This window comes from Neoarius graeffei, chromosome 7 (assembly GCF_027579695.1).
Source record: "Neoarius graeffei isolate fNeoGra1 chromosome 7, fNeoGra1.pri, whole genome shotgun sequence".
Classification (NCBI taxonomy): domain Eukaryota; kingdom Metazoa; phylum Chordata; class Actinopteri; order Siluriformes; family Ariidae; genus Neoarius; species Neoarius graeffei.
Window position 1 is genome coordinate 2,885,490 of NC_083575.1, and position 27,697 is coordinate 2,913,186.

The following is a 27,697-nucleotide window of genomic DNA, read 5'->3' on the forward strand; positions in this document are numbered from 1 at the left end:
CCAAATGAAGTGAGTGAGCCTGTTTACTGAACTCCGTAATAAATTGGGTCTTTGAAGTTCCTTCATGTTTACTGAACTTGATTGATCAAAGGTTTGGACACCTTGGTGACATAAAACCAATGTGATGCAATTAATACAGCATGCAGTTGAGTATTTTTAGTAAAATATACAGAATACATAGTGTACATTTAAGATACATGGATAACAGTGTACAACGGTTATTTCCATTGTGGTCTGGCAAGAATCATGAGGTGTGTCTGTAGGAAATAAAACCAACTTACTGACTAAATATACACGAATCCAACAAGCAAACGCAAAAAATGAAAGTTTTACTGTACTTTTGGTTGGGGTAAAGTTTATATTTTTATACACACTCCTCACTATTAGATTGGTGTCTGATTTATAAAAATGAATTCCTTTCATACTGACCTTGAAAGGAGGTAAACTTTTTTTTTTTCCTTTGGTGTTCAGTGACTGTGATGGTTACATTAATCTGCACAACAGTGGTGTTTTTCTTAAAGCTTCTGTAATACTGAATGAATAAAGTAATATTTTCATCAGAGTGGATCATTTCAGTCACCTCACAATCTGCTTCCTCCTGTACTGAATAGTCTGATTTTCTTTTGTAATTACTTTTGAAATTTTCCTCATGAGTGATGGACTAATTAGTGTTTCATATGATTTATTTCAATGATGGCATGGTGGTGTAGTGGTTTAGCGCTGTCGCCTCACAGCAAGAAGGCCCGGGTTCGAGCTTTCTGTGTGGAGTTTGCATGTTCTCCGCGTGGGTTTCCTCCGGGTGCTCCGGTTTCCCCCACAGTCCAAAGACACGCAGGTTAGGTTAACTGGTGACTCTAAATTGAGCGTAGGTGTGAATGTGAGTGTGAATGGTTGTCTGTGTCTATAGGGGTGTTCACACGGCAACTTTTACTCCGGTGTAGCACCGGGGCTGCCCCGGTAGAGCGTTCACACGGTACAAAGTTATACCGGTGTAGCCCCTGAAAGCTGCTTAAACCGGTGCAAATCTAACCCTGCTCGGGAGGTGGTTTAAGAAATTTACTCCGGAGTAAATGCTAGTTTGCGGGGCAGCACCGATATAAAATGGGCCGTCTGAACGCTACAGGGGTAGACTCGCTACGCGTGAGGAGAGTTGATTACATACGGGCATTGCATAATTTTGCATCCTGGTATTTTGCGCTTCCAAAATGGCGAATATCAACAACAACAGAACTGCGTGTCTTCCAGTGTTGCCAGATTGTCAGTTTTAAGTGCATTTTGGTGGATTTGAACATATTTTGGGATGGAAAAAGTCAGCAATATCTGGCAACACTGGTGTCTTCATCCACGTTGTTTTCCCGGCGCTTGATGATGCCATGACAACCGGGAAAAGGAAGTACATTTTCACGCATGCGCATATTTCATTTCCGCATTATTACTATCGGAAATGATAGTAATAATGATAGGAAATGATGATAATAATAAAAGGAAATGATATCAAAACTTTATTACTATCAAAGGAAATGATAGTAATAAAGTTTTTGCTACTATAACACGGTCGCAGAAACTGCCGTGTGACCGCAAGTGGGGCTGCACCGGTGCTAACACGCTTCTCTCTAGTAAGCAGGGTTGTGACGTGTGAACGCTCCACAAAATTTACACCGGTGTAAGATATATCGCAACAAAATACATCGGTGCAGCATCGATGCAAATATGTGCCGTGTGAACAGGGCTTATGTGTCAGCCCTGTGATGACCTGGCGACTTGTCCAGGGTGTACCCCGCCTTTCGCCCGTAGTCAGCTGGGATAGGATCCAGCTCGCCTGCGACCCTGTAGAACAGGATAAAGCGGCTACAGATAATGAGATGAGATTTATTTCAACGTTTAAGTTTGTATTTAGTCCGCAGTTGTTTGTGGTGTTGCAGGGTCTCTCCAGTCCCGCAGGTGGCGCTGCTTCTGTTGCAGGGTCTCTCCAGTCCTGCAGGTGGCGCTGTTTCTGATGCAGGGTCTCTCCAGTCCCGCAGGTGGCGCTGTTTCTGTTGCAGGGTCTCTCCAGTCCCGCAGGTGGCGCTGCTTCACCTCAGAGACATTTCAACCTCCAGCAGGAGCCGAGTGAAAATCCCGTCGCGCCAAATTCGAAGTGTTTTGCTTCCTGATGGAGCTTTTTTCTTTTCTTTAGTTCTTTATTTTATCTTTTTGTGATTATTCTGCAATGAACCCGAAAGGAAAAGGTAGTGAATCACTGATGCTTGCTCTCCCGCGCTGTGTGTTTGCTCTCAGGAGGCTGAAGTGTTTGTTGAGTTGTTTGAAGTCAGACGGCGAGCTGCTGAAGCTAAGCTAACCGTTAGCATGCTAGCTGAGTCAGGAATACGAAAGAGGAAAATAAAAGAGTGGCGTTTAAGTGTGAAATGTTTTTTAAAAGGGATGAAAATTTGTTTTTTGTATCAGAAATGATTTTTTTCTCACGCGGCATCAAGTTGAATTAAATGTACAAAAGCATAGTCCGAGCAGTGCGGGTAATTATTTATTTACTCTGATTCCGTGTTTCTCCTCACACAGCTCAGTGCGCCGCGCCACAGGAAAACAGTTTAAGGTTATTTAAATATGAAAAGAAATTCTGAATAGCAGATATCAACTTTCTTTCTTTTCCTTTATAATGCTTTTATTTCAGTTGTAATGTTTTTGTTTGGCAGTGGTAAATATTCGTTAAATATTTTTCATAATATTTCATAAGTAACAATTTTATATTTTGATTATATTACTGTGTTGTGAAGTCTTAAAGACTGAAAATAATAATAATAATAATAAAACAAACTTCAGAAATGAAGGAAATAAAGTTAAAGAGCAGAATTAATCTGTATGTTAATTCTCCCATTGTTTCATTTGATTCTGATGAGTTTAACGTGACAGTGAGCTGTGACCCGGTGTTCCCTGCTGGGCTGTTGATTTATTCCCAATCCCACACACGGCTCCATTTCCGTGTCGAGTCACAGGAACTGATCTGTTCTCACACCTCGGTGTATTATTAATCCACTGTCTGATCTCGGTGTATTATTAATCCACTGTCTGATCTCAGTGTATTATTAATCCACTGTCTGATCTCGGTGTATTATTAATCCACTGTCTGATCTCAGTGTATTATTAATCCACTGTCTGATCTCGGTGTATTATTAATCCACTGTCTGATCTCAGTGTATTATTAATCCACTGTCTGATCTCGGTGTATTATTAATCCACTGTCTGATCTCGGTGTATTATTAATCCACTGTCTGATCTCGGTGTATTATTAATCCACTGTCTGATCTCGGTGTATTATTAATCCACTGTCTGATCTCGGTGTATTATTAATCCACTGTCTGATCTCGGTGTATTATTAATCCACTGTCTGATCTCGGTGTATTATTAATCCACTGTCTGATCTCAGTGTATTATTAATCCACTGTCTGATCTCGGTGTATTATTAATCCACTGTCTGATCTCGGTGTATTATTAATCCACTGTCTGATCTCGGTGTATTATTAATCCACTGTCTGATCTCGGTGTATTATTAATCCACTGTCTGATCTCGGTGTATTATTAATCCACTGTCTGATCTCGGTGTATTATTAATCCACTGTCTGATCTCGGTGTTGGTTTTGTCCTCTGCAGGCTCCGGAGACACGACTTCACCTCTCCAGTCCAACAGGTATCTTCACCATCCTGCTCCAGCTGTTCCACCTCCACGCCTCAGAGACCTGAATCAGGGGCGCAGATAGGATTTTTGAACTGGGGGGGACTGAGCTGTCAGCAAATGATTCCATTTTGTGTGTATATATATATATATATATATATATATATATACACACACACACTACTGTTCAAAAGTTTGGGGTCACTTTGAAATGTCCTTATTTTTGAAAGAAAAGCACTGTTCTTTTCAATGAAGATCACTTTAAACTAATCAGAAATCCACTCTATACATTGCTAATGTGGTAAATGACTATTCTAGCTGCAAATGTCTGGTTTTTGGTGCAATATCTCCATAGGTGTATAGAGGCCCATTTCCAGCAACTCTCACTCCAGTGTTCTAATGGTACAATGTGTTTGCTCATTGCCTCAGAAGGCTAATGGATGATTAGAAAACCCTTGTACAATCATGTTAGCACAGCTGAAAACAGTTGAGCTCTTTAGAGAAGCTATAAAACTGACCTTCCTTTGAGCAGATTGAGTTTCTGGAGCATCACATTTGTGGGGTCGATTAAATGCTCAAAATGGCCAGAAAAATGTCTCGACTATATTTTCTATTCATTTTACAACTTATGGTGGGAAATAAAAGTGTGACTTTTCATGGAAAACACAAAATTGTCTGGGTGACCCCAAACTTTTGAATGGTAGTGTGTATACATGTTATTTCACCTCCCTCACTGCCATCACCAGGAACTACCTGCAGGCCAGGACAATGATAACATTTTAACATAGCCTATGGAAATCCAAAGTTTACACATTATCATCACGCACAGAAATTGCAAAACTAGTTTTAAAACCGCTAAGTTCCAACTGTTAAACATAGCGAGAGGCTGGGCTACGTGTGTGTGTGTAAAGTGTAAACCAGTGCATCCTGACTTTCTAACTATGCCTGTGTGTTGCATGAGCGGCAGTCAGTCAACAACTCTTCGCAAAGTTTCCTTATGAAACAATATGCTCGCTGAAATTATGGCAGGGAACGCCAGATTAAACATTAAAACTGCCTTCTGAGCACTGTATCTGCAGGCTGCCACCGAAAGAAGGAGGCTACCAGAAAGGCTTCTCTACTCCGTACGATTTTACTTTCACTACGACATTACTTTGAACAGACTATCAAAAAATTGCAAGGTGATATGATAAAGTAAGGCACAGTTTACTTACAGTCGTTTAAAAAAAAAAAAACGATGCAATCGTTTTCTGCCTTTTGGCACCCTTCATCATGCCGTGTTGGGGTCCTGAACTAGGAGGCGCTGTCCCCGATATGCCTGTCAAACTTGTGGGTAACCATAGCAACTAAGCTCGAGCTCGCAATCTGTGCAGTCTGCGCAGTTGCAACTATGTATGTACTGCTGTGCACCTCAATAAACCGAATGGTAATTAGTCTTTTGATTTTTCCGTGAGGTTTGCCTTATGCAAAGAAAGACAGCATAGACGTTTTTTCCTCCCTATAAGTGGGGGGGACCGAACGAGGTGAATTTAAATCTGGGTGGGACGAATCCCCCCCATCCCCCCCTCTATCTGCGCCCGTGACCTGAATGGCAGCCGCTTGGCCGCAACGAAGCCTTGAACGATATCTTGAGATGTTTTTTTCTTTGTTTGTTTTTTCCCAAAGCGTTCAAGACTAGTGAGCTTCTTTTAGTAAATCAAACACTTCAGAAGTTTGATCAAACAGTCCAGAACTGACACAGTGAATCAGTTACTTTTCTCAAGTCTTATTCTTTATCTGAACTTTATCTTCAGCTCATTAACTTGGTGAACTATAAAGTCAGCTTGGCCTTTTTTTCTCTTTGTTGTTTATCTTTTTCTCTCTCTATTTTTTAATGGCAGTGATGGAGATGCCATTAAGGTGTACGTCCGTGTGCGACCTTTGACCCAGGGCGCTGGACTGACGACAGATGGGGATCGGGGTTTGTGCTTGACAGTGACCTCGGATCACACGGTGCGTCTGAACTCCAAACCTGAGCCACGAAACTTCACCTACGATCATGTGGCGGACATGGACACGTCTCAGGTGAGAGGAGAGAATTGTTTAAAAGGATCAATTCACTGAAGTGAGTCATAAAGGTTGATTCACTTATTTGGGAAATTTGTAAGAAGTGAGTCAGTTTGTTGACTCCGTGTGTTATTTTGATTTATATAAAATTTTGTTGAAAGAATTAATTCACTAAAATGAGTTATAATAGTGAATTCAATTGAATCATATATTTAATGTGCTCAAAGCACAATTTGAAAGAAGCAGATTGTAAAGTGAGTCATACTGATGAATCAAGAGTCAAAACTAACAATTTTTATAAAACCAGATACAAACAAGGCTATATTTAGTATGATAGATAGATAGATAGATAGATAGATAGATAGATAGATAGATAGATAGATAGATAGATAGATAGAACTTTATTGATCCCTTTGGGAGGGTTCCCTCAGGGAAATTAAGATTCCAGCAGCATCATTACAGATAAACAGAGAAAAGAAATAGAGAAAAACTTCTAGATAAATTAAGTGGGGGGGCAGGAAAAATATTGAACTTTATATTGCACATTATATTGCATATAAGGAATGCTGAAATTATTGCAAAAAAAATAGGTTAAATGTTTAAGGACTTAAAGGTATTATTAGAATCACTGTGGTTGATTAAACCTTCAGCTTCACCAGATTTTTGTATTTTGGGGAGTTTTTGAGATTAAACCTTTTGTTGCTGCTGTGTGTGTGTGTCCCACAGGAATCTGTGTTCTCATGTGTAGCTAAGAACATCGTGGAGTCATGCATGAACGGTTATAACGGCACCATATTTGCATAGTGAGTTTTCCAGACTGTCCAGAAGAATGTGTGTGTGTGTGTACTGTATATACACATATATATTTAAATAAACGTGGTGTTGGAATGATTTTTTTTCCCCTTTATTTTCCCAATGATGCAGTGGACAGACAGGTTCAGGGAAGACCTTTACCATGCTGGGTGAGTTTTACACACGCACTCGCACTGATGATCTGTCAACACATCAGTGTACAGTACTGATGAACTCTGAACTCTGTGTGTTTTAGGGCCGAATGAGTTGACGGATTTCTCTGATGAGCTGCGTGGTCTTATTCCTCGTAGCTTTGAGTATTTGTTCTTTCTCATCAACAGAGAAGTGGAGAAGGTGAGCTGTTACACTCTCATCAAACGCACTATCTGCACCACACTCCTGTACGTAGACCCGCCCGTAACATCCGAGGTCACTTCCGTGTCTTAAATTGTGGACTACTCATATTAAAAGTGCATTATGAGTCGTCTCCATTTTCTATTCCACATTATTTGACACTAACCTGTTGCAGTGCATTGTGGGATTTTATCAGCAGTTTTTTTCTGGACATCTCCTGTTCTTACACAATATTTTTAGGTCAGGGTTTCAGAACGCCAAAACTTCTATTGTCTTGTGAAGGATATTTTTAGGGTTTGCTATAAGTTTGTTTAGGGTTGCAAAATTCCCAGGAATTTTCAGAGTGGAAAATTTCCGTGGAAAATTTCCATGGAAATGTTGGGAATTAACGGGAATTTATGGGAATTTTGGCTAACTTTCGAGAATTTTCAAAACCAACTTTACTTAAAATTGATACAAAAAAATAAGGTCCTTTTATTCAGATTAGGATATTTCTCTGGGTCTCTGTTCTGTTCAGAACATACAAGCATGTAACTAATTAAACAACTGAGAGAATTAATAACCACCAAATGTTTTACAAAAACAATACGGGTTTTCCCTGGTACATGTATAATGAATTAAACAATAGCCTTAGACTTTGAGAACTTCTCTTCAAAAACAACTTTAACTCTACTTATGATTTTGGAGACCACTTCCTGTAACTTTTTTGTTTACTAATTATACTTCAACAACTTGAATTCTTTTTTTCATTTTGCAGCTGGTTTGTAAACCGTATCCTGTCAAGTAATTTGCTTACAAATTATCGGATTAGAAGTAATGATTAGGGTCTACAATGCTATTAAACAATGACATTAAACAGCCTTGCTCCAGGTTCAAAGAAAAAAGTGTCAATATATTTTACAAGCAGCAAAACTTATTTCAAGACTACTAGTAATTAGAAATTTTAAATTTTACGTTTTTTTTAATATTCCTTGTTATTTTATGATATCTTTTGTGATTTAAATCTGTAGACAAGTCTTCAAGTTTTGTAAAATTTTGTAATAAAAATGGTCAAAATTGAGTTTTTGCAAGATTTTGAGAACTCATTACTTGTTCTACAGTGAGTTAGAGTTCCAGTTAATTCTTATACAAAGGGTACTGTTATTATATTAGATGTTATTATATTTAGCATCTTGGAATTTCCCACAAACTGTAAGAATGGCAATATGCTTTATTTGAAGAAAAATCTCTAATTGAGATTGAGAAGAATTTTTCACTGAAAAATCTGAATATAATACTAATAGTGAAAAACTAAAAGCCTTTTTTTAATTGGTCTTTAGCAATATGTCCTTTTCTTAATTAGCACAAAAGAGTACATAATTGAAAGAAAGGCTTAACATGGGTTTTAATTTGTTTTTCCAGGTGATGAAATGTTTTAAAATGTTTAAAACTTAATAAATGCTAAAATTGAAAATTTCCAAAATTCCCAGAAACTTTCCAAAATTCCCGGAAACTTTCCAAAGTTCCCAGAAACTTTCCAAAATTCCCGGAAACTTTCCACCCCTTTGCAACCCTAAGTTTGTTTCTCTGTGTGCGCATGCAGTCTGCAGGAGCAAAGAGCTTCCTGTGTAAATGCTCCTTCATTGAGATCTACAACGAGCAGATCTTTGACCTTCTGGACAGCGCCTCCGCAAGTCTGTTCCTCAGAGAGGACATTAAAAAAGGAGTGTTTGTTGAGGGAGCGGTGGAGAAATACGCAGCTTCAGCTGCAGAGGCCTACCAGGTACACACGCACACACTTACCAACCCTAATTATGAACAGCATGTCTTTAGCAAGTTGACTGATTTTGCTTCAGTCTGACATTCTGTGTGTCAGTTACTCGCATATTTTGAACTTAATGGATTCACCAATTCATTCCAGAGAATCTGGATGAGTTGTTCAGAACAAAGAATTGATAAAGTTAATCAAAAAATGGTTTAGATTTGATTCAGTAAACTGATTCATCAAACAGAGCAAAGAATTGATCCACTGAATCAGTGAAAACAAACAGTTCAGAGAGTCGATGCAGTGAATCAGTAAAACAAACAGAACTGACACTGAATATCTCTGTCAAATTACTGACTCACATTTTGGAACATTCATTCAAAACACTTAAACTGTACAGTAAATTGATCAAATTTAAAACTGATCTAATGAACTGGTGAGGTAAGTTAGTTGTTCAAAACAGAGACGTGATGAATCACGTGAACTGGAAAAGCTCAGAACTGCTTCTTTAAAACTGATTACGCAAAGAGAACAGAGAATTGATGCAACGAATCAGAAACTCAGATGGTTCAGAATTCCGGTAAATTAAACATTTCTGAATTGATACGGTGAATCGGTTCATCAAAATTATTCATAATTCATAAAATGAAATCGTAAATTAAATGATTCTGAATCAACACAGTGAATCATTAAAGCAAATAATTCATAATTAATGAAGGGACTCATTTAATCAAAACAAATTTGACACAATGAATCAGAAAAATCAAACAACTCCAAATTGGTACAGTGAATCAGTAAATAGAGTTCAGAATTGATTTAGTAACTCAGTGAATCAAAAAATTCAGAACTAAACTCTAACTGAATCCTGTGTGTGTGTAGGTGTTATCTATGGGATGGCGTAATCGGCGTGTGGCGTCCACATCGATGAATCGTGAGTCGTCTCGCTCTCATGCCGTTTTCACCGTGATACTGGAGTCCAAGGAGACGGCACAGGAAGTGGTAAACATCAGAACATCTCAACTCAACCTGGTGGATCTGGCTGGGTCTGAGAGGCAGAGAGACACACACGCTGAAGGATCACGCTTGAAGGTGTGTGAGAGAGAGAGAGAGAGAGATGGGTGGTCACCTTTATTTCATACGTAACACTGTATAAACATCATAAATGTTAAAGATGCTGCACATTTTTGACCTTTGACACCCCAGGAGGCAAGCAGCATCAACCGCTCTCTGATGTGCCTGGGGAAGGTGATGATGGCTCTGGTGGACGTGTGTAATGGGAGGAGCCGGCATGTCTGCTACCGTGACTCCAAACTCACCTTCCTGCTCAGGGTAAGAGGTCAAAGGTCACACTTTATATGGTATGCTAGTAGATGATTTCTGACATGAACGTGTGTGTGTGTTAGGACTCTCTTGGAGGCAATGCTAAGACGTACATCATTGCCAACGTCCACCCAGGATCGAAGTGTTTTGGAGAGACGCTGTCCACGCTGCAGTTTGCCCAGAGGGCCAAGCTCATCAAAAACAAGGCAAATAAAAACAATTATGGATGCTTTAGACACTGGAGTGTGTGAAACACCATCCTTATTTCTCTACTAGCTATTTGTTCATCGAACATATCCTCATGAGTTTCCCAAACTTTGATGAAAAACTATTTTTGACTTCCTTATTTCAGTCTGGTACACACTTTGGATACTTATGTAATAAGGTGGGATCAGTGTGTGTGCGTGTGTGTTGTAGGCGATGATAAATGAGGACACTCATGGAAACGTGAAGCAGCTCCAGGCTGAAGTGAAGAAGCTGAAGGAGCAGTTAGCTCTGGCTGTGTCCACTCGCCATAACATCACCGAGCTTGCACCCGGGGGTCCGCAGTTACACACTGGTACGGGTACACACACATACACAGTGCGCTCTTAATAAGAACACGGGCACGCTGTTGTTACAGTAGTGTGTGTGTGTGTGTGTGTTTGCAGTAGCGTCTGAAGTCGAGTCTCTGTATAAGGCTCGCTTTCTTCAGGCTGTGCAACTGTGGAGGAGACGAGAAGATGAGAAGAAGGTCTCTCACACACACAAAACATTTAAAAAATGCCATTCTTTAATATTAATAAAATAATCAGTTTCCTGTTTTAATAATAAATACTGTTTTCTAAATTATTGTATAATAAGTGTGTGTGAGATGTATATAATTAAAAAAAAAATTAACCAATAATACATGTAAAAATTTTAGGGATTTCAAGTCAGTATACAGTTATTTTAATCGTCATTAAAATGTTTTATTATTTTAAAATCAATTGATTTGTTAATCATTAATTTTGTATGAAGTAATTTACATAAATTTGTTCTTGTGTATATATATATTGAAATATATAAATTTCACATTTGTATAAATTTTCATGATCAGTCAGATTTCTTAATTATTTCTCATATACTCATTCTAAATAGATTGTTTCCCTTTTATAATAATAATAATAATAAGTTGAATTTATATAGCACCTTTCAAGAAACCCAAGGATGCTTTACAATTATAGACAAGGAAAAATAAATAAAAAAATAATAATAATTAACTAACTAACTTAAATAAATAAAAAATAATAATAAGTAACTAATAAATAAATTGGAATTTTATTGTAGTTATTTTTGTTGATCAGTTTTACATGGTTTAACTGAATTATTTAAAGCAAATCCTTATAAAACAGCCATAATTATAGTTTAATATTTTGAAGCGTGGTATTATTATTCCAATTATTACGTACACTCTGTAAGGCCCCACACACGAAACAAAAAAAAAAAAACAAATTTATGAATTAAATAATATTCTCATGTCTCTCACTGAGGGACTGCGTTGGTGATCCTGAGCCCAGTCCTTGTCACAATCTGTGTTCCTGTTTTGTTTTTTTTTTTCTTTTGTTTTTTGCGTTCCTGTGCAGGTTCTGCAGGAGAAAGTGTCTCATCTGGAAGAAGCCTGGGCACAGAAGGAAAAATTCATTCAGTCCAACCGCATGATCCTGAAATTCCGAGATGATCGCATCGCCCATCTGAAGAGGGAGCTGGAGGCGAGAGAGCAAGTGGAACCGGCACGACAGGACCAAATTCTCATCGATCAGCTGCTGCAGGAGATTCGCCTGCTCAGAGAACAGGTACGCGCACGCACACGGATTAGGTTAGGTACGCACGAACATGGCGTCTCACACCCACATGCACGCGCACCCCCTCTCTCTCAGGTGGAACATCACCCACGCATGATGTGGTACGCAGCAGAGAACTGCAGCCTGAAGGAGGAAGTACGCACCCTGAGAGCTCTGGAGTCGGTGAAGCACGCTCAGGAGGCCTTGTCCCAATCTGCAGCTGAGCTTGAGCAGGCCTTTCAGGAGGTCTTAAAGTCAGAGGAGGGTGCAGAGGCAGTGGGGGGTGAGTGAAGACGCTCTGTTTGGGACGAGGCCATCAGCCTGGTTGTTGTTGTTGTTGTTAATAATATCCATCATCATCTTGCTTCTCTTTCACTTCCTTCTCTTTGACAGCTCCACCTACTTGCTCCACCCCAGTTACCATGGAAATGCTGTCCTCTGTTTCCATGGAGAGGTTGAAGGCACAGTTGTTACAGAAACAGTCTGAGCTCACGAACATGGCGGAGGCGTTCAACGATTACAAACAAGTCAGCAAGTGAGTGTGGATGTTATTAAAGGCCGAGAGAGACGTCCCCCTTTCCCCTTGGATAATATAGTACAAGTCCCGACAACAAAAACTTATCACTGAAACCCACGTTGTAAATGTTAGGAACATTCAGAATTTGTCGAGTTTAAATTTCATGCCAAGGGAATCCTGGTACCAAAGTCGTCATTATTAGCGGGCTTTTCTGTGACATCACAAATGTGAGTGGTTTTACTGGTGGTTTTTCCACTGATGTCCACACAGTGTAGCTTCTGTCTGACTCTGCTAGATTACATTCATTTTGACGGAAACTTGTAATGAAACACGGTGTAGAAAGAGAGACAAATCGTTAAACTACAATCTACAACTGTTATGGAGAAGGGGGACAGAAAAAAGGGAAAGCGCCTGGAAAGCGATGTGTCTCTGCCAGGTGCAGCAACACAAATGCCGTGGAGGGAGTGGCCCTGTTCCTTTTCCCGAAAGATAAAGGTAATCACTGATTAGTCAAGACTTTGCTACAGTGAACTGCAAAGCATTTTGTTTCCAACATGCTGCAATACTACTATCTTGTGGAATGCATCTTCAACTTCTAGTCATCCAAACCTCTTAAGACACGGAGGTGAGCTCACACTGGGGTGAATTACATCCCAAGGTGCGAGCCTAGCAGGCCATGCCCATGCTGGATCGCGAGGGCACGGGGAGAGGTACGTGCCTGCGAAATTTCACCTCGCTGTGAGCTTCGCTTGCCGAGTTATGAATTTTTAAAGTCATATAGAAACTCAAGGCGCAGAGTAGAGCTCGTACCGGGGTGAATAACGTCCCAAGGTGTGGTCCTACCGAGGGATCATAGGGGATCGTGTAGAGGGAGGTGCCTGCAAAATTTGACTTCTCTGGGACCTCCGCTGGCCGAGTTATGAGCGTTTAAAGGCCGGCTGAAGCTGTGGATCAAATCGAACCTTAAGGTTCATCATTATCCCCGTCACTGACCCCGCTCTCATCAGACAGTTCTGGCTCGAATCGGTACGGATCGATACCTCTCTCTTCTTCCTGATCGCTGGCCACTGCTTCCTCTGTCAGTACATTGTCATCAACTTGAACAGAAAAAAAAATACTAAAACTTGAATTTTCTCCCTCACTAAATTCCTGCTTGCTTTGGTCGCTCATGTTGTTCATAGCCGACACGCACTCTTGACATTGTCTGCTACTTCTGGTTGCTTGGCGGGCGGTTCTAAAAGGGCTAAGTTTACTTGACTTTTGTCTGCAAATATATTCGCTACCGTGTGGTTTAGAGAATAGTTGCCTCTGTCCAGGGACTCAATAAACCTCACCAAATTTAACTGCTATTCTGTTTTAGTGCAAAAAAAACCCCGCATTTATCTCGGCCTTTCAAGTGACAGGTGTGTGTGGTTCAGTGAGGGCGGGGCTTAAGTCAGTATCATATGACCTCACAACTAGCCTTTTTTTTTTTTTTTTTTTCATTTTACATAAGTTTTGGAATAAAATATCAGTTTTAATTACAAAATAAGATTTACAACCATTTACTTGTGCTGAGCTGATTTTTCAACTTGTTTTTATTTCCCTATCTATTTTTGCATTAACTTGGTGAATGTTAACGTTCTCTCTGTAAAAGCAGTGATCTGGCATTAAATTGCGAGCTGACAGAATGAATATTTAGTCGTCTTGGCCAGTCAAACAGAACACGAGTGAAGCGGTGTTGAATTTGATGAAGCAGCCTTCATGCTGCCTGTAAAATCAGGAAGTTCTCGGCAAAACCGGTGAAATACTGGGCGTGAGATCTGATTGGGTGACTCTGTTTTCTAAGTGAGTTTATTTCTTTGAATTCTGGTTCTCTTTTTAGATCCTCAGTCTTATAAGGTTTATAACTTATAAAACCGTTACTAAACAGTCTTGATCATGTAACCCCTTTTTAACGGGTGCTAATCACCCAGCACAGTAGGCTACAGGCTACTAAAGAGTTAAACTAAATCACAATAAATAATGGCACAACAGGATCCTAAGTTCTCAGCGGTGGAGTGGTGAGCTGGCTGAGATTCCTGATACCGTAAAAGTACAAGTATAGAGAGAGGATAATAATCATAAATCTAATGAATGATAGATTTAATAGCGCGGTGCCTCCACTGCGAAAATACTACACTTACCTTTGAAGCCAGTGTATGGTGTATTTCCTCAGAATTTAGAATAAACAGTAGTTTGAGTGAAAGAGCTAATAGCTAGTCTGCAGTGTGCATGTCAGAATGTTCAAATATAAAGAACCAAATGAGCAGCCAATACACCCAAGATATAATTAAATAATAATAATGATTATATTTATTAATAAGCAATAATAATAGCAATAGGAGATATTTGATGATAAATGCTTCCCGACGAAGCATGCAATGTAATCAATATGAATAAAATAGTAACACCTGCACAAGAGGAGTGGAAACAATTAGCCTACATCATAGAGATGTTACAGATGGCACATCAAGACTGTGTATACAAGCAGTACATAGTAAAACTGGGTAAAGTATCAAAAGAGAAGAGTGAAAAAGAAAAACAAGCGCGCAGTTGGGGCCCGTTGGTGCACAGGTGGCAGCTGTCTGAACTGCAGGCAGAACAGCAACCGCTGCAATGCCCTTCTAAAACGCTGGCTATCCAGGCGAGACCAGAGGAACGTGTGTGTGTGTGTCAGTGTAAGTGTGGGTTCGTGTTACTCACAATCCACCGGTCAGAGCAGATGAATCAGGTTGCAGATGTCGATGCAGTCACACAGCAGATGCTACTGCTGTGGGTTAGCTCGCTCGAACAAGATGTTGCTCACCCCAAATCCCTCGGTAGCTGGCTGGGTCCCGGTCCCGACACAGTGAGTCCCCGGGAAATGACGACGGCGCTCCGGTGGGCCCAGCAACGGAGGGCAGATGTGTCCGCGAAAACAGCAAGATCACTCACTGGAGTGACACCGGAGTCCCAGGTACACGTTATGGCCACAAGCAGGCCGAACTATAAAAATACTCTCTGCAAAATAAGTGCTGAAACAGAGCTCACAAACAACGCGACCTCTCTCTCCTCTGCTGCAGGCGGGAACTGACGTGAGCTTCTCTCTCACGAGGTGATGGAACGTTCAAAAAGCTCGCGGGCATTAAACATATACAAGTTACCATTGGCTGACATCAAAATTCAAATAAAAATACAAAGAGCAAATAAATCTGATTGGTCCGAATGCACAGTACGTCACAACACATCAGAACAGTGAAAATATTCTAAACCACAAGGCATCATGGCAAATGGAGTTAATTAACACAGAAAATAGGGCAATCCAAGATAGAGTATAAAATACAGCATTATTCCAGAGGACCCTACAATCATTTTTTGAAATTCCAATGGTGCTCTGATTATCACTTCCTGTTTTTCCAGGAAGCAGCTACTTGAGCTGGAGTCTGAGAAACGTTACCTGGACAAATCCAACAAGCATCTGGAAAAAATTCTCGAAGCCACAAAAGCTCACACCAAACAGGAAGTGTCACAGCTGAATAAGATCCACGCTGAAACGATAAAGGTATACCATCTACAAGGTTCAAATATCCCGTCTGCTCTTTTCTTTTTATTGAAAATAGAGTTTTATATACATCAGTCTTTTTTTCCATACATTGTGCACATTATTACGTACTCTGGTACGTTAAAGCAAATGGTGAGACAAGAAAAAAGTAAAAAAGACATTAGTATATAAAATCAAGTGTGTGCATATGTATTTCTGTTTGTATAGTACGTTTTTTAAGCCCAGATTAAAGAGAAGAAAAAAAATTGTACCAAATATAGTTTCTCAGCCACATTTTCTATAGTTTGAATCAGTCATAGATCTATTTCCTTCTTTGTCAGAGAATGAGCAAGTAAACTTAACTATATACATCCAGAGAGTACAATAATAAATAAAAAAAACATTTGTAGCAGCTCATTGTTACTTTTAGCGTTTAGTGTTCTTAAGGAAATAAAAATAAAATAATTTAATTTCCTTAAATAAAGATTTTGGATGTTCCTTCAGTTAGTTATCTTTACAAAATCAGGTCTCAGAGGCTTCATATATCGTGCCCATTTTCCCCAATGTTGTGTGAATAAGTCCATCTTCAGGTTCACAGAGAACGTGACCCTTTCCATCTTATAAATGTCCATTGTTACATTTATCCAGTCATTTATGGTTGGTCCGTCCCGTCTCCTCCATCTTTTGGTCAAAGCTTTTTTTTCCCTGCGGCAAGTAGTACACCCAGTAAGTATCTGTCTATACCTCTGACTTCTGGAGAGATGTATCCTAAATACATGGTTTTAAAATCTAATGGTAAATATGTGTTAAAGATGGTTAGTGTTTCTATATGTATTTCTTTCCAGTAATTCTTTGTTTTGACATTCCCAAAATATATGGTAATGTTGCGCAGCTTGACCACCACAATTCCTCCAACACTGAATTTCCGTTGTCATAATGTGCCTTTCGAGTTGGCTAATAAAGAACCGAGTTACTTTTCTCCAGCAGAATTCTTTCCATATGAGATTTTGTACTCTTCCATTGAAATAGACAGATATTTTACCACTCTTCATTTGTTATTGCTAAACCACCTCCTTTCTCCCATCTGTCCTTTATATATTTTGTTGAGCAGGCGTTGAAGTTGTGGAAGCTCTTGTATAGTTGTGAGAGAACTCCTCTTTTAAGATCTGGTTTGAATGCATTTCTGAAAAGTTGGATAAGGGGTTTGCTGGCTTCTTTAGTATTCTTCTTCTTCTTCTTGATGTTTTGGTTGTAATAGTTCCTTAACTGAAGGCATCTCTAGAAATCTTCCTTCTTTAATGAAAACTTTTCTTTCAAAGTTTCAAAACTAGGGATCGACCGATTATGTTTTTTTCAGGGCCGATACCGATTATCATGGAATTGGGATGCCGATAACCGATAAATGTAAACATTATAATTCACATGAAATTAAACATAGCACACACTGACACAGACCTTCATATCCATGAAATGTATGTTTAATTGTAAAATTGAACATGAAATTTTGTGCAGGGAGATGCCGGCAGCATTTGTACAATAAAGTCAAACATTAGTTAGAATAAAGCGAGAAATAAAATAATAAAGTAAATATTCACCAATAAAAAAATAAATCACTCCCTACTATATTACAGCTCACCATTTTCAGTGGAAAATAAATGAAAATACACTCTGGATTCTTTTACACTAAGAACTAAGTAAGACTTACCAACTTCAAGTAGTTTTTAAATAACAAATCAAGTGTAGGGAGCTGCCTGCAGCATTTTTTAAAAAGTAAAATCAAACATAAAGTCGGCTATCACTCCCTATTATATAACAACTTAACAAGTAACCATCTACAGCTCTGCTCCTTTAAGAGTATATCACTTTCCGAATCAGAAGCGCTAGCGAGGAGAATCACTTGCGCAAGAATTATAAATACTAGTCGCACCTGGCTTGTTTAAATGTTCCAATAGCGCTTTATAAAGTTACCTAACATATACAAGTGCAATGTGCTTTCTGAGCACGAGTCATGTCATGAAGTTTACTCATCACCATAACAAATAGCCAGTAGGCTTGCGCTAGCCTACAGAACACAAACACTACGTTTTATTTCGTCTTCCCTTGACCACCTCTCTGTATGGCTGTCATTCTACTGTTCGAGTAGAACCACTGACACATTCACAACGCTTCCAGACGGGGATTTAAAAATGACCTTCAGAACTGATTTTACCCCTGGATTTTCTCTTTTGTCTCTGTAGCTGTGCAGATTTTTATCAGATAGCATCGCCTGTGTATGGAGATCAGGCGTCATTTTACATTCAATGTCTTTCCATAGTGCCTCATAAGACGGATTACACCAGCACAATAGTGCTCTGACCTGTGCTGAGGCATAGTAGTTTTTTGGGGTGGTAATCCCCAGCCTCCAGTTTCTTTAGGTAGCTGTAATGTTTATCATATTGAAGGTCTTTTTCCCTGCCATATGAACCTTGAAATCATCTTATCCCATTCTGTAAAATGGTTCTGGGTGATTGTGATTGGGAGGGTTTGGAAGAGAGTGGATTTTTTTTTTTTTTATTGTTTCGATTCTTTAGCTTAAAGCAATAATTCAGGATTTTTGACATGAATCTGTATGGCATCCCCGTCAACAGTGTCATGCAAACACACTGACTTACCCCCGACAGCATCCTGGGAGTCCAGTTCTTGTCTAGTTTTGGTCCAGATGAAAGTAGTCCGGCAAGTTTGTTGGGGTCACGAAAGTAAAACGTTTTTCTTCTCAAAACAGTATGTGTTCAAAAGAGTGATATATTTGCATCACAAAACCGTTGCCAAATAAAAAGTCAGACCTCGCAATTATTTGGCGCTATATTTTGTCTCCCTCGGTATCACTGCGCGCTGTCATGTTGACATCTGCGCAGGAATCAACACCTTTCCCATTGTTTGGCAGTGATTAGGAGTTCAGATCAGCGGCTCTAACAAGCTAATTTGAGAGCAAGAACAGCAACAAATTTATCACCTAATATAACCTATACAATAATATATTTGTGAAAATGGTGCGCACTTGCGACTATCCAGGCTGTAGCAACAAAGATGCGGCTCCAGCTTCACCTTCTTCCACTTCTCTGTCCACCCTTTCTCTCTCTGCCCGTTCTAACTCCATCTGGCGAATTTCTTCATCTGTATATTCGGGTTCATAAAGATATCCCTTTGGCTGTGAGATGAAGTCAATGTTTTCAACGTCGCTGTCGTAGTCAGACATGTTGTCGCTAACTTTGCTAGCAGTAAACAATGAATGAAACAGCCGTGGCTGTCACCTGGCGGCAGCGCGCAGTGATAAGAAGGGAGAGAAAATGGTGCCAAGCGATTTCGAGGTCTGACTTTTTATTTGCCAATGGTTTTGTGATGCAAATATATCACTCTTTTGAACACATACTGTTTTGAGACGAAAAACGTTTTACTTTCGTGACCCCAACAAACTTGCCGGACTACTTTCGTCTGGACCAAAACTGGACAAGAACTGGACTCACAGGATGCTGTCGGGGGTAAGTCAGTGTGTTTGCACGACACTGTTGATGGGGATGCCATACAGATTCATGTCAAAAATCCCGAACTATCCCTTTAAACTTAAATAGGGGGTTAGGTTCCGTCTTACAAGATCTTCTTTGATTTTATTGTACAGAGTGTTATTTTTCTCAAATATTCTTGATGAGTCTTTAAGTGTTCCTGCCCTCCTTGTCCTGTTCATCTGTCTGCTCAAAGTAACTTTATTAGAGATTAAGATAGCAACCCCGTCTTATGTTTTGCTTTGTATGAAGAGAAATATATTTTTGTAAAGCCCATTTTTCATAATTTCTCATGTTCTGTATTGTTTAAATGTGTTTCTTGTAGCTATACGATATGTGCCTTTTTCTTTTCATTTTAGAAAGTATCTTGGAGCATTTTATTGGGTTAAATATACCATGAACATTGAAGGAAACTATCCTGAGCTGCTCATGTGTCATCTTTTTTGTATAAAAACTTAAATTGCCAAAACGAATCTGCTACAAGTAACCTCTCTAGTAGAACATAATAATAACACAAACAGGTAAAACCGTAAACATTTAACAGAACTATAGCTTCCAAGGTAAAGGTTTCAGTGAAACAACCCTTTAACTGGCCAGAGGAAACATCTGGCTTTGGAGCGTATGCCTCTCTAAGCATACTGTGTAAGGGTAGGCGGCCCCCCATGGCAGCTCTGACCAGAGAAAACAAACCTCCATGATAAGAAAAGTTTTGCATGTTTAGCCTCCGACTTAAGTTGTATCTCCTGTTTCAAAAGGAAACTGAGAAAGCATTATTTTCTCTCTGACCTTGAAAGATGAGGGGGGGATAGGTCCATTCAGAAGCATTATACTGTTCATTTCTCTTGTTTTAACGGTGCTTTTTTTGGGATTAAACAGAAGAAGGGGATAGATGAAGAGGTTTTAGTCAAGATTAGGTGTATTACCATACATTTGGACCTTTTTTTTTTTTTTTCCCCACCCTTTTGTCTTGTTTTTACTGGGGGGATTGTCTTCTGTATACCTGAAGCTTCTCCTGCTGGATGGTCCTCTGTCCTGCTCTGATCCTCCTCCTTCCCGCTCTGTGTGCTGTGCTTGGTGATTCAGTAGTTCGACTGGATCCTCTGGTGGGGGCACAACCTTGACCGGGAAGCCTCGGTCCTTCATGTCTTTCGTAGCCTCGCTGATCATGTGGTAGAGCTGCGTCCCTTCCTCCTAGAAAACATGCAGTCTGGCTGGGTATGGGGTAGGGATGAGCGAGTACAGTATTATCTGTATCTGTTAACCATTATGAATTATCTGTATCCGTACCTGGAAGTGGGCCTGGTTGTCTTGAAACGGGCAGGGCTTTAACCAGTATGTTATTTTAAGCATGCAATTGATATGGGTTGATCAGAAATTATATTTATTGCTGATTAGAAAACTATTTACAGGACGGCATCGGCATTGAGCTTCAGATCAATGGTTTTGATCACGATAGTAAACGAACTATTTACAGAACAAGTTTTGCAACAATGAATACAACACATGCGGTTGCAATTATGAAATGTAATGAACAAGAGTTTTCATACTCAACATAACTTTCTTTTTTTAACTTTTTTTATGATCAGTGTGATGTGATTTTTTTTTTTTTGGTTCTTTATTTTTTTATTTCCACACCAGGTGTGTGTGTGAGTGAGTAAGAGAGAGACAGAGAGAGAGATGGGGGGGGACTGTTCTACGGATCAAATAGTCCGATGCTGTTTTTCAGATCTGCATTGACTTTAATGAAGACCAGTTGTTCCACATAGCTAGGGTCTAAGTTTGCACACTGTGGACTGACTACATTTCCAGCTGTGCTAAAAACACGCTCAGACTGGACACTTGTAGGTGGACAACTGAGAAGCTGCAGTGCAAAGCCTGTAAGATTGGGCCAGCACTGAAGCTTGCCTGACCAGTATTTCACTGGGTCATCAGTAAGGCTGATGTCCCCATCTGCCAGGTAGGCCTCCACATCACCTGATGGTAAATATGTCCTCGTTGGAATAGCCGATTTCTTTTTCTGCAGGAAAGACAAGACTGAAGTGCTGCTGGTGGCAGGTGTCTCTTCTGTGTTTCTTGCAGGTGTAGTCACAGGATCACAGAGCTCCATCCTGAGGAGTAATGTCCTCTTCAGTGCCTCCACATCAACACTGTTTGGAAAACAGCTGGCCTTGTATCTGGGGTCAAGGAGAGTGGCAAGCAGAAATGTGGAGTTTGCAAAAATTGGTTTGAAACGCCATTCTAGTTCTTTGCTCGGATTGGCTGCCAGTCTCCTTGCTGCTGTGCCTAACCTTTCCCTGGACTCAGCCGCAACATCTTGGCCCAGCCCCACTGTGGCATCCTGATCATCATCACCAGCCATGAACTAACTGATCAGATTCATCCTCCGATTCCTCACCAGCTGCAAGACCTCCCACATGCAGTGACCTGATGATGGAGCACAGGCCATGCAGGAGGGGGATGACCTCAGAGATGGAGGCGCTGTGTTTTGAGAGTGCCTGTGTGACCACCTCAAAAGGACTAAGAATAGTGAGCATGTCTGATGCTAACCTCCACTCATTTGGATAGATGATTGTTGGAGCTCTACCCATGTTAGACTCCGGTGTCATAATCTGCACAGCCCTGCGCTGCTGCACCAGCTGCTGGAGCATGTAGAACATATAGTTCCACCTTGTTTTTATATCTGTTATGAGCGTGTGCTGGGGGAGGTTCAACCATGTTTGCAGCTCATGTAGTCTGTTGCTGGCTTTGCTTGAGCGATGAACATGGCCAGATATGATCCTGGCTTTGGAGAGAAGGGATGTCACAACCCTGTCCTTCTCCAGTGCTTTGATCACCACCAAGTGAAGCATATGGGACATGCAATGGATGTGCCCATATTCAGTCAAAGCTTTCACCATGTTGGCTGCATTATCTGAAACAACAAACCGTATTGTGACAGACTGATCAACAGACTCTTCCCACTCTCTCATCTTTTCCTTAAGGCAGCACAGAATGTTGTTTGACGTGTGCTCAATGTCCAGCACACCAACATTTAGCAGCCCTGTTTTCCTCTGTACTGAAGCTTCCCCTACACGTTCACACCAGTGTCCAGTAAGACCGAGATATGCATGTGCGTTGTGATTGCTGGTCCAGAGATCTGTAGTGAGGTTGACGACACCTCCTTGCACACATGCAAACTCCTCACCTTTCGGCGAAATTCGCCGTTTTGGTCCCAAAATAGGTCACTTGTGTGAATCGTGTAGATCCGAAGAGTTTTTTTTGGGGGGGGGTAGGCAGGCTACAACGCTATTGTTGCCAAACATTTCACTTACAAGGTTACAGCCAATCAAGATAAACAGTTACTAACACGCTTCTTTTCCATTGGAGTTCTGATCAGCTGGTGCACAACCCACTGCTGGTTGCCAGTCCTCGCTTACGAATATTCCACAGATTCAGACCGCAAAGTCACCTTTTTATAGAGAGATCTGGCAACCTCATCTCGCGACTGAATCTGAATACCAATGGAACAGTTTCCAGCGCGCTCGGGGGTGAATAACCATGGGCGGATCTACCGGGGTGGCATATGCCACTCTAAAAGAAAGCCTTGCCACCCCTGCTGCTACCCCAGTTGGCAGCGACGAATTCAAAGAAAAATTACGGCCAATTTGACATTTACGTGCGCGAATTTCCAATGTCCGACTGCGGCGAATGCAGCACGAGATAACGCCAGAGATTGGTTGTTTTGGAAAATTGAGAGGCGCGAAGCGAGGGAGCCAGGAGTCGCGAGGAAAGGAGACACGGGAGGAAAGGGGTAAAAGCTGATTAACTATCTATCAAAAAATGAAATTATAATGAATGAACAGTGCTAGCATAGTTGCGATGCTGATTTTGAGAGGATAAAAATCAGGTTGGAGAACGTTATTTAGCTAACTATACATGTAAGGCAAAAAAAGTGTGTTTCCGGTAACCCGACCGATCGAGAATTTCCGCGTCGAAATTGCCGACCGTAAAGTTTTTATTACAAATTTCCCTCGATATTTTAGTGTAAGTGGCGTTAGTTTGTCATAATTTTTTGTTTCAACGCATTCAAGTTGTGAAAGAAACGATAAAAAGTAAAATGTTTTGCCACTTCTATCAGCCCTCCTGGCTGTAATGCAAATTGCTTCCTCTTCAGTATACAAGTGCACTTCCATGGCAGGGAAAAACACTACATTTTGCCACCTATGTAGTCCCCTATTTATACAAATAGGAGTCATTCAGGATTCAGCCATGTTTTTGCTCCGTGTTTTTGCTCGACCCAAGTTCTACAGTAGGCTAGGTGAGGCCGTCTGCTTTTAATGGAAGTAGCCTAGCCTAGGACGTTAAACCATATTTTCACGTTATTTCTTGATAAGGTGTTTTCACATTATCACATGAAAATGTCATGAAATAACGTGATAATTTCGTATCATGAAATTACGTGATATGTTATTACATGATAAATATATTGTAAAAACGTGATAACTCTGTTAACAATATCTTTTCACGTAATTACTTGAGTCTAAGCCAATTTTTTTTTTTTGAGTGTGGCAGCAATACGCTTCCGCAGATCATAACTCGAACTCTTGCGATATTTTTTTTATTCGTTTAAAGATTTAAAACACTTATTTTATTATGATGTGTGGTATAAAGGATTCTGTGCCAAAATACTATTTTGTAAGATGTTTACTTGTGTTAATTTTTTCGAACAAAATAAAACAAATTAAGAAAAAAAATTTCCTACCTACCGACCTTATTTTAGTATTTCATGTTACCTGAAACACACTTTCTTTTTTTTTTTTTTTTTGGCCTAATGTTAGCTAGGTCTGACATTAGTTTTGTGTAAAGTCGGCCACAAAAGTTAATATTGATTCACCGTCTGTTAAGGAAAACATTGCTATTGGCTGAAGCTTATGATTCAAATATTGAGGATCTTAAACATGAGTTACATCAGACGAGGAGAGTACTAGACAGAAAAAAGGGGGAACAGGAGAGTCCTACCACTCTCATGGAGTTCACTGTTTTTGGACCCATACCAAGATGATGATGATGTTTTTTTTTGAGTTGTTCAGGTTGTGTAAAATAGCGGTTGTCTTGCCTGTGAGCATCCTGTGAACGAAGTTTTTCATCTCTCAGGCTCATAAAGACTTATTTGCGGTTGACTATGACAGAAAAGAGACTATCAAGTTTGGCTGTACTCAGCATTGAATCAAAGCGCACAAAAGCATTAGAACTTGATAAATTTGTGAAGCGTTTTGCTGAGCAACATGGAAATCGCCACATTCAGCTGTTGTAGGCATGACAAGTTCATGTTCTGCTCACTGGTGAGCCTTTACAAAGCGTGAGGAAAAAAAACTATAAAATGTGACACTGGTGTAAATGGTTTAAATCATGCTGAACTTGAAGCAGTGTTGTTATTGTTGTTTTTTAGTGTCTGTTCTTTTGCATATACAGTATAAAACTGTCCAGAAACGGTATAGACCTCATCTGAGAATGTGTGTTCTTCGTGAACAATAAAGGCATGAGATTAAGTTTATCTGTATGAGTTTGTAAATGGCAGTCTGTGCCCTTTTGTAGTGTGTACATACTATTTGTCGTCAAACTGTGATTAAATTCAGTATATATACATGTCTGTAATACGTTGACACCCCTCAAAAATTCCTGCCCCCCTCTTGCCACCCCATAAATATTTTTCTAGATCCGCCCCTGATTTCACATAGGTGATGTCTTTAAGAAAATTGACAGACAGGGATTGGCCAGGTGTGTCCTCTGGGGTAGGTCTGTTAGATAGCACAGGCAGTAATATATACCTTTTTGTAAATAGCCCACTGTGTTGTACACAGGGGTGAAAATTAACTTCACAAAATATCAAACTTTACCGGCCACTGACAAATAAATGGTACAATTTACCGGCCACTCAACAGTAACTTATTAAGACGTGTTTATGGAAAGTTATTTTGTACTGTATTAAATTCAAGATGTCACTGGTTGCAATTTTTTTTGTAACATAGACTACGAAATGTACTTTTGCGCGCGTGCCGTGTCCCCGTGCATCCTTCTCACCTTTTTCACCCCTGACCAGTTTGCATGCCTGCTTCAGCTCCCTTAAGTGACTGGACCAACTCCCCTCTCATTGCCTCATCCAGCTCAGGCACAACAGTTCGACTGAAATAGTGCCTCGATGGGATCTTATACTTGGCCTCTAAAAAGCCAACAAGTGTCTTGAAGCCTCTCCTCTCCACCACAGAGAAAGGTTCAAGATCAGTGCAGATCATTTTACCAATCATCTCTGTAATTTGTTTTGACCGGGGATGGTTTGCTGAGAATGGCTGCTTTGCTGCAAATGCAGTGAGTATTGGTGAAGAGGAAGATGAATGTGAGCCCGTAGCAGCACCCAGCTGAACACCAGTGACCCGAGAAGGGAGAGGAGGAGGAGGTGGAGGTGGCTGATACAGTGGGCTTTCTAATGTGATGGGCATATAGCAGATGGTTATGTAGAGATGTGTTGGAATGTTTTGCATCTTTACCTCTGCTTAGCTTGGACTTGCAAATGGCTTTGGAGGGATCATTTTCAGAAACCGTGAAAGAGTCCCATACTGCAGAAGTCTTCTTGGTCTTTGGTGGAGAAGGACCTCCATCACCAGATGCAATATTGGTCTCAGTGGGGGAAAGGTGGGTGCTACTGCCACTGTTTTCATTGTCACTGATTTGACCCTCACTGTCCTGCAAGGTTAAGCAAACTCTGACTGGTGGGTCAATGTCAGCTGAAGTACTCTCTATATCACTCATTATTCTGTATCACTGATCATGGGGGGGGAAGTGTGTGTGGGTGGCTTAATTTGTAATATTTATACCACTACTACCTAGAAAGTGTCACTCAGTGCGTGAAGTAAAATAAAACTGGTTGTAGCCAACTGACGGTTTAAAAAAAAAAAAAAAACTCCAACGACCGGCAGAGAGTGAGTGTGTGCAGCTTAATTTGTAATATTTATACCACTACTATATTTTATTTTTACATGAATTACAGCAAGAAAGTGTCAGACACTCAATGCGTGAAGTAAAAAAAAACTGTTTTTAACCGACAGTTTAAAAAAAGAAAAAAAATCTCCGATAGGCCGAGATGCAACGTGAGTCGCTTTCTACCAAGCACCACGTCTGAACGAACCCACATTTACCAGAACTCTACTGGTTATAAGTACAAACTGAAATAAAAACAAACTTGAAGCTGAAGAAACCCGAAACGTTAACGGAAAAGAGCCGCGAACCTGAGTGACTGAGGGAGAGACAGAGCTGTTCTCTGTGTGAGTGAGCAGAGCGGTATGTGTAGGGGAGGGGCGCTGTGACGCTGTGTGAGGATTTTCATTCAGTCCGAGCACAGATATTGACTCGTATTACTTGTATAATACTCGTACTCGGCAAAAGTGCTTTATCCGTACCGGCTACTCGTTTCAGCCGAGTATCCGGCTCAACTCTAGTATGTGGTCTGGAAGCAGATCCTCTTCTCTCTCAGCACTCATTTCACTTCTTTGTATTCTTTTCATTTGCTCAATGTCTCAGCCAGGTAGTCATGATCAAAATAAATCCTCTGATCGTCAAGCAATATCTCCTCCTTTTCCCAGGCTTTGTGCTGGACGACGACTTTTGTTTTGTAGTGGTGAAATTTAATCATGATTGATCTGGGTTTACCTGCGGCTGTGGGTTTCGGGGCTCACACCCTGTGTGGAGTTCAGTGGTCAGTGGGATATCTAGTTTGTCTCTGAGGAGTTTATCCACAAAAGTTATCATCGAGTTCCCTTCCTCACTGTCTGGCACGTTGTACATTCTGATATTTTCTCTCCTTGCTCTCCCCTCTTGGTTGATTAGTTTATCATGTTGAGCTTGAACTTTTAGCATGTGTCTCAGCACCTGCTTGGCCGACTGTAGGCTGGTTTCCACCGCGTCAGTGTGGTTTTCTGCTTCTTCAATTCTCTGGTTTGTCATGTTAAGTTCATATTTAATATCTTCCAGCTGGCAGTTGTTTTCTTTTCAGAAATCTTGAAATTATTTATTTATTTTTATTGGTAACCAGAGCATTTACAGAAGAGCATATACAATGAGAAATACTTTGTCTTTTTTGACAGTCAAACTTTACAACCATATCCCATAGGACATGTCTGTGAAGATTCTCAGTCATCCAGGTCATAGTAAACTGTGGGTGGTAGAAATGGGCAACTGGACTTGCTTGAAGATTCTTGAAAACGTTTCACCTCTCGTCCAAAAGGCTTCCTCAGTTCTGTCTGACTAATAGGGAGTATCAGATATTTATCCTCTCCTGGATCAGAATCAGAATTCTGATGACCAGCTCATCTAAGGCTACGTTTACATTAGACCGTATCTGT

General features: G+C 40.3%; 1 protein-coding gene across 1 annotated transcript in view; it reads left to right on the forward strand.

Annotated features, from left to right (window-relative positions):
• Positions 1 to 2,083: 2,083 nt before the first annotated feature.
• The window catches only part of kif15 (kinesin family member 15), a 54,460-nt gene continuing 28,846 nt past the window's right edge, over positions 2,084 to 27,697 (forward strand). Inside the window, exons 1-16 of the mRNA XM_060925132.1 lie at positions 2,084 to 2,228; positions 3,646 to 3,682; positions 5,548 to 5,731; positions 6,440 to 6,516; positions 6,638 to 6,675; positions 6,762 to 6,859; positions 8,442 to 8,621; positions 9,483 to 9,692; positions 9,807 to 9,932; positions 10,007 to 10,129; positions 10,341 to 10,482; positions 10,574 to 10,656; positions 11,528 to 11,737; positions 11,822 to 12,008; positions 12,119 to 12,260; positions 15,663 to 15,804. Coding sequence (XP_060781115.1) covers positions 2,210 to 2,228; positions 3,646 to 3,682; positions 5,548 to 5,731; positions 6,440 to 6,516; positions 6,638 to 6,675; positions 6,762 to 6,859; positions 8,442 to 8,621; positions 9,483 to 9,692; positions 9,807 to 9,932; positions 10,007 to 10,129; positions 10,341 to 10,482; positions 10,574 to 10,656; positions 11,528 to 11,737; positions 11,822 to 12,008; positions 12,119 to 12,260; positions 15,663 to 15,804 — 1,998 coding nt within the window. The 5' untranslated portion in view covers positions 2,084 to 2,209. The remainder of the gene's footprint in view (positions 2,229 to 3,645; positions 3,683 to 5,547; positions 5,732 to 6,439; positions 6,517 to 6,637; positions 6,676 to 6,761; positions 6,860 to 8,441; positions 8,622 to 9,482; positions 9,693 to 9,806; positions 9,933 to 10,006; positions 10,130 to 10,340; positions 10,483 to 10,573; positions 10,657 to 11,527; positions 11,738 to 11,821; positions 12,009 to 12,118; positions 12,261 to 15,662; positions 15,805 to 27,697) is intronic.